This window comes from Hyposmocoma kahamanoa, unplaced genomic scaffold, assembly GCF_003589595.1.
Source record: "Hyposmocoma kahamanoa isolate Upper Pololo Valley unplaced genomic scaffold, ASM358959v1 138, whole genome shotgun sequence".
Lineage (NCBI taxonomy): Eukaryota > Metazoa > Arthropoda > Insecta > Lepidoptera > Cosmopterigidae > Hyposmocoma > Hyposmocoma kahamanoa.
The window spans coordinates 2,095,585-2,101,584 of NW_020653492.1; the positions used below are offsets into that span (position 1 = coordinate 2,095,585).

The 6,000-nt window shown below is 37.9% G+C and overlaps 1 protein-coding gene across 1 annotated transcript in view; it reads left to right on the plus strand.

Annotated features, from left to right (window-relative positions):
- The window catches only part of LOC113240400 (CUB domain-containing protein 2), a 275,798-nt gene that overhangs the window by 223,634 nt on the left and 46,164 nt on the right, over positions 1 to 6,000 (plus strand). Inside the window, exon 4 of the mRNA XM_026477689.1 lies at positions 2,716 to 2,784. Within this exon, the coding sequence (XP_026333474.1) occupies positions 2,716 to 2,784 (69 nt within the window). The remainder of the gene's footprint in view (positions 1 to 2,715; positions 2,785 to 6,000) is intronic.

Sequence of the window (6,000 nt, forward strand, 5' to 3'; positions counted from 1 at the left end):
AAATTCTTTTGATCCGGCTGGATTCGAACCGACGTCTTCTAGCATACCGGGCCAGACACCACACCACCAGCGGACCTCACGAATCTTTCTATGTGCTTGTTGTCGTGTCCTTGTATTTGATTTTCCAACGACTTCTCTCGATCTATGAGAAACCTGTGAAAGTTTTACCACCCAGTTAGATATCTTTACAGCTACCAGGCTTGGCAAGAGATGTCGCTATTCACTGTATTTTAAAGTTTTATTGAATATGATATTCAATTAATTTTTGTAAAATTACTCCACTAGTTTGTTACAATTATTAATACAAAGATCGAACACTCAGAAAATAATCAAATAATTAATAATAAATAATTACTGTCGGTAAATTAGTCAGACTAGCTATTCAAAATTAGAAACAGAATTCAATTTCATTATATTCTAACTCATATTAATAATATTTTTATTGGAAGTGTGTAAAAAAGCATATCGTAATCTGGGATTGGTGTTACGTCTGGCAAATAAATTCACGAATATAAGCGCTCTGAGAGCATTATACGAGGCCATAGTAAAAAGTCATCTCGAATGCAACGCTGTAATTTGGTCGCCACACGAAGCCAAATACAAATTAATGATAGAACGCATCCAGAACAAGTTCGTTAGGTACCTATATTTAAAACAGTATGGTGAGTACCCAGGTTATCCACTGTTATATCCTACCGTATTTGTACTCGGCATGTTAGGCTATTATAGACTGGAAGTAAGAATAGAAGTACCTCTCGCCACTTACTTATTGAAAGTACTGCGTGGTAAGATACACAACCCATGTGTTCTAAACACAGTTCAGCTGTATGTACCTGACGGGTACGTAGGGCGACGCCGGCGGCCGCCGCTGATGTGGGTGCAGCGCGCGCGCACCAATCTGCTGCACAACGCGCCCCATATGCGGGCGCTGCGTGCCCTCAACGCGGTATCACACGACATTGATTTGTTCGATTGTACTCTGAATGAATTCGCACAGGCCGTATATTGTAGAATATCAATGGAAGTTTGTTATAGTTAACATGTACGTAAATATTTTGTTAGTAACTACACTATCGTATTAGGTTATACCTGTAATGATAGTTGTAAGAGGTAAAAATAAATAAAAAAAAAATAAAAAAACCAAACTCAAAACTTTGTGGAATACCATCTATTTGAAATGGGCTAACGGAAAGTGAATGAAATCCAATTAGCTGTAGTCATCCCCAATTTAATTTGAAATTTATCATGAGCTTTTCGGTGAAATAAAACATCGTGTTGAAACCTGCACATTGAAGGTTTACAACCCTCGGAAAACGTGTGAAGTCCCCAACTCGTCTTAAAGGAGACCCGTGCCCAGCAGTGGGACGTATAAATGTGTTAATGATGATTAGAGATGCGTCGAGTACAAGTTTTACCGAGTAACCGAGTACCGAATTTATTACCTGACTATTACCTGAACGCGCAGAAAGCTGATGGATGATCTTTAAATATCAAACATATAAGAATTATTCTATTTAATCTGCCGCCAAAAGTGCCGCCAAGCAGTAATGTGAGCATTACAGCGTTCCGATTTAGAAGGGTCAGGATGCTGATAAAATTACAGGCATATGGGACTTGTCAACCTACATATGTGTCAGGATGACGGGCGCAGTGGTAGTGCCCATAAGACCTTTGCGATTTAAAGCGCTGCAACTGTTATGGATAGGCGTGTCGCTTACGGCCAGGCGCACGACTTGTTCGTCCCATCATTTGGTAACATAAAAAAAAAGTGCGCTATATCGATGGTACGCTACATCGGAAGTTCGCTACATCTGTGGTAGGTACTGTACATTATATCGATCATACATCGATCAATGGTATACTACGTACAGTATATCAATTACACAAATACACAATAAAAACGCCTCCAAAATGAACAAATTCACAATACAGCATATTGTTTGTGAAAGGAGAAGTACTGTCGCCGCAACGACCAATGCTTTTCGTTACAAAGACCATCGATGTTGCGACTTTCGATACTGTGAATCAAACATGCTTGCGGGTGGGTGAGATACGACGCCGCAGACTTATAATTTCCCTCTTTTTGAGTCGCGGGTTAAAAACAATATACAAGGAACATTTGTCAGTAACCTTAAGAAAATCCTTTGAACGTTGAGGCATAAATTTAAACTGATGTTGGTAAACAGCCACAAATTATATGTAATCCTGACAAATACGCACCTTGATCCTAATTGAGGGTAATCTTGACAAATCATTTAGTATAAGCCGAGTGAGATGGATGAAAATAATCAAGATAATATAATATTTTAGCCAATAGTGGTAAAGCTAAGTAAATTGACTCTCCATTTAGAGTTGTAACGAATGTTAGTATTCGTTAATCGGCCTATTTGGGCTATTATATTATAACTAAAAACATGATTAGAAATAATAAAAAATAGTAAAATTATCAAGTAATATTAAAAATAGGTTGTGTTTTCCATCCTTCAATTCCGGTTTTTATTCACTCTCTCACTGTTGTTGCGGTCAGACTTTGGAACGCACATCCCGCGATGTGCACGAAAGTAAATGAGAGTCAAGAAGCACCAGTTATCCACTGTTCCATCCATTTATTAATTGAATATATTTATATTAATAGAAAAAAAATTAGCGCGCTATGTTTTTTCATGGTTTTTTTTTCAAAAATCACTAAACAGTAACGTTGTTGTTTCTGTACAGTGCGCGCGGAGCCGACGGAGGTCGCAAGCCGAGCCTCACTCGCTGAACCCGCGCCCACTAAGCTTCCAAGTATGTCTCTCTTATACTCAGCCAAACACGTAAATACAGGGATATTTTTAATTAATCCAACATAAAAGTACGGTTCACAAAAAAATTGGCTTTAAACTTAAAAAAACTACGACTTTTAGCGTGAAAAAAATTACGTCGGGACTCTAGCGATTTATAAGCAGTTCGTTTATGTTGAATAATTAAAAACGTGTATCACGTTTGTATAGTGACTCTATCGCTGCAAAGGGGACCACGGACCGAAACCTACCCGGGCGGGATCATAACATAGGATTAGATTAGATAAAAACCGCCGACACCAAGCTGCGTCGCCGGGTTGGCGGGTTCGGTCTGTAGGTCGCGCGTGAATCGCTGCAGACGCGCTATTAAAATTCGTCGTGTGCAATCGCTCTTAATGATGAAAGTACCCAATAGAAACGAGGTTTAGGGTTGATTAAAACTAGCCCTGTAACTAACTATAAGATTGTTGTTCTCCTTTAAATTATAGAGTCCTGATTTTAAACTGTATGATGACCAAAAATTAAACAAATTGAATGAACAGCGCAGAAATAATCAAGTAGAAAATGAACACGGCTTCTTTCAAGGAAAATATCAATCTTATACTGTGACACCTACATAATATCTTCTTTAGTTAACAATCCCTCGCTACAATAAGATCTCTCCGAACTTTTCACGAAATAAACGAATACAATACTAAGAAAACAAGAATTTATTTGATTCGACGCGACGCCAACGCCTTCGGGAAAGTCACAAACCGAAAAGTTCGAAGTTGGAAATTGTTTTACTTATATGTGCTTACGTACTTTATATATGGTTTTTTAACTGATCACGATAAAATATCTTTAGATCGCACTCTTCATGTAATAAGGCCATATCTGCAAAATTATAACTTTTCAAGAAGGTTTTCAATATTCTACGAACGTAATTCTGCCGCCGTTAGTTGAAAGGGAGGAGGGACTTAGGAGAAAATAATGTTTAAAGAAATTAAATTAATAATTGTAACTTTTTCATTGGAAAAAAAACACTGACCTCAAAAGTTTGCTTACTGGCTTTTTTCTATTTCCATGGGATCCCCTGATCAGATTCTGACTTCTTGGTGATGGGGAGTCCCATTGTCACCAAGAAGTCCCATAACGGGACTGTTACGGACTCCTTCGTACATTTTATATATTTTTTGTACTTACTGCCTCCGTGGCCGAACGGTTACCATGCCTGCTACAAGAGGTCCCAGGTTCGATTCCCGGGCCGGGAGAAATATTTGTATGGCCTACATTTATTTCTCTCGTGAGTTCGGGTGTAATTTGTGGTTGTCTATGTGTGTGTCCATGGCATCCGCGACACAGGGTTTCCCTAGTGCGGGGCTATGTTGAGTGTGTGCGTTATTATTATTATTTTCTGGTTGTCATGGTGACTGTGAGTTATTGATTACATGCATTGTGTCAAGTGAAAAGTCGACTCTTATTTGCGAAAAATAATGAGTAATTTGTGATAGCCGAAACGAACCCGGAACAGCTTCGTCGGCATCAGGGACCATCTCGAGAGTACACCCTTTGAAACAATAAAAAGAATTTTCAAAATTGGTCCACAATTGATGGAGAAATCGGAAAACACATAAAACATACATACAGCCGAATGTATAATCTTCTCCTTTTTTGAAGTTGGTTAAAATTATCTTCTTTTCTCTTGCGGTAACTTCACACCTTATTCACCTACGAAAAGATAGAAATAGTGACAGTACGGCCTTTTTTACTGATCACGGCAGAGTACATGACAAATTTTATGAAAAAAATGTCACAAAAAGTTTCAGCTAACAGCGCAGAATTAATCGATAACTTTTTATGTTTAAATAGGAGAGTTACAAACTTTCACTTATACCTACATAATTTGTTTCTTGTTTATTCAATGACGTTTGACATGCCTGTTATCTACCCAGGATGCTGCGAGAGACCGTTGAAATTTAAAAAAAAAATTAATTTCAACAGGGAAGATGGTTTCTCCGTACCACCAGTTTCCTCTGATGAAAAATCCCATAAAAAAAGTTTTGTGTAAATTGCCTTTTATCTTGTTGACGGTACCATTTTTTGAAAATCTGTGAATGCCAATCAAAATATCTTCAAAATTCAGGGATAGTCTTCTAGAACCGTTTTCCTGTAACTACAACGATTAAGGTAGCTAGCCTTGCTGCCCCGTCTCAAATTTCCACCATGTATATAAAGCGTTGTGAAAGACCGGAGCCTAAACTAGGAAAGTCCTGTATCTTAGGACTCCTGGTCTAAAGAGAAATGATGTTGGGATGCAATAGCCCGTTAACTTCGTTTGCTCCACTAGTGACGCAAGCTCTTAGGAGGCGTCGCGAGAGGCACTTGTCGCCCCTTAAGTCCCTGTCGTCACAGGTAAAGCCGGCACTGACCAAATGTGACTTTATTACATCCATCGAGTATATAACCAAAAATAGAGACAAAATGTCATTTCATTTGTTTGAAAACTATTCTACCAAATCATTACGGTGACAACTGCGCTCCGATTGGCCAACCCGAATTCGAAACAATTGACGGGTGTTGCCATTGTTTCACTTCAAATCAACCAGTTCAACTTGAGCTTTGCTATAATGGACGAAAATTGATAAATTACTTACTTAATATTTAATTACCGATGACATGTTATTCCGTTTGTTTTGTAATTCGATGTTTTGCTGTTTTTCCCACACCACCGAATAGAACAGCCCCTCATAGTTAGAGATATTATCTTGATTACAATAAATATTTTTGGTATATATTGAGACGTACATACAGGTCAGTTGTTGGCGCTGTACTATGTCAGCTTTCCAATTTGTGGTTTTGGTGCAAACGAGAGTTGATATTTGAAAGTGATATAAGGCCTATTTGTCTGATAAGTTGCCGGGGATGGATTATTTTGCGACTAATTCTGGTTAATACTCGAAGATTATACCAAAGTTACGAGATAACTACACATTTTTGAATTTTAACCTCTCAAAACTGTGACTATTACAAGTAATCCTGCTAGGAAAATTAATAATAATAGTAATAATAGTAAAACATTTATTCATAAGCATATTTACAAAAAACAGGTTAACAGTTAACAGGTCAAGTTAATATGAAAAGGATGGAGCACTACATGCTGCTTTTCAGGTTCCACCTTCATACAAGGACATGCGCTGCTCGTAATCTTCAAATTTCACAAGAATTATACATTTTAAAT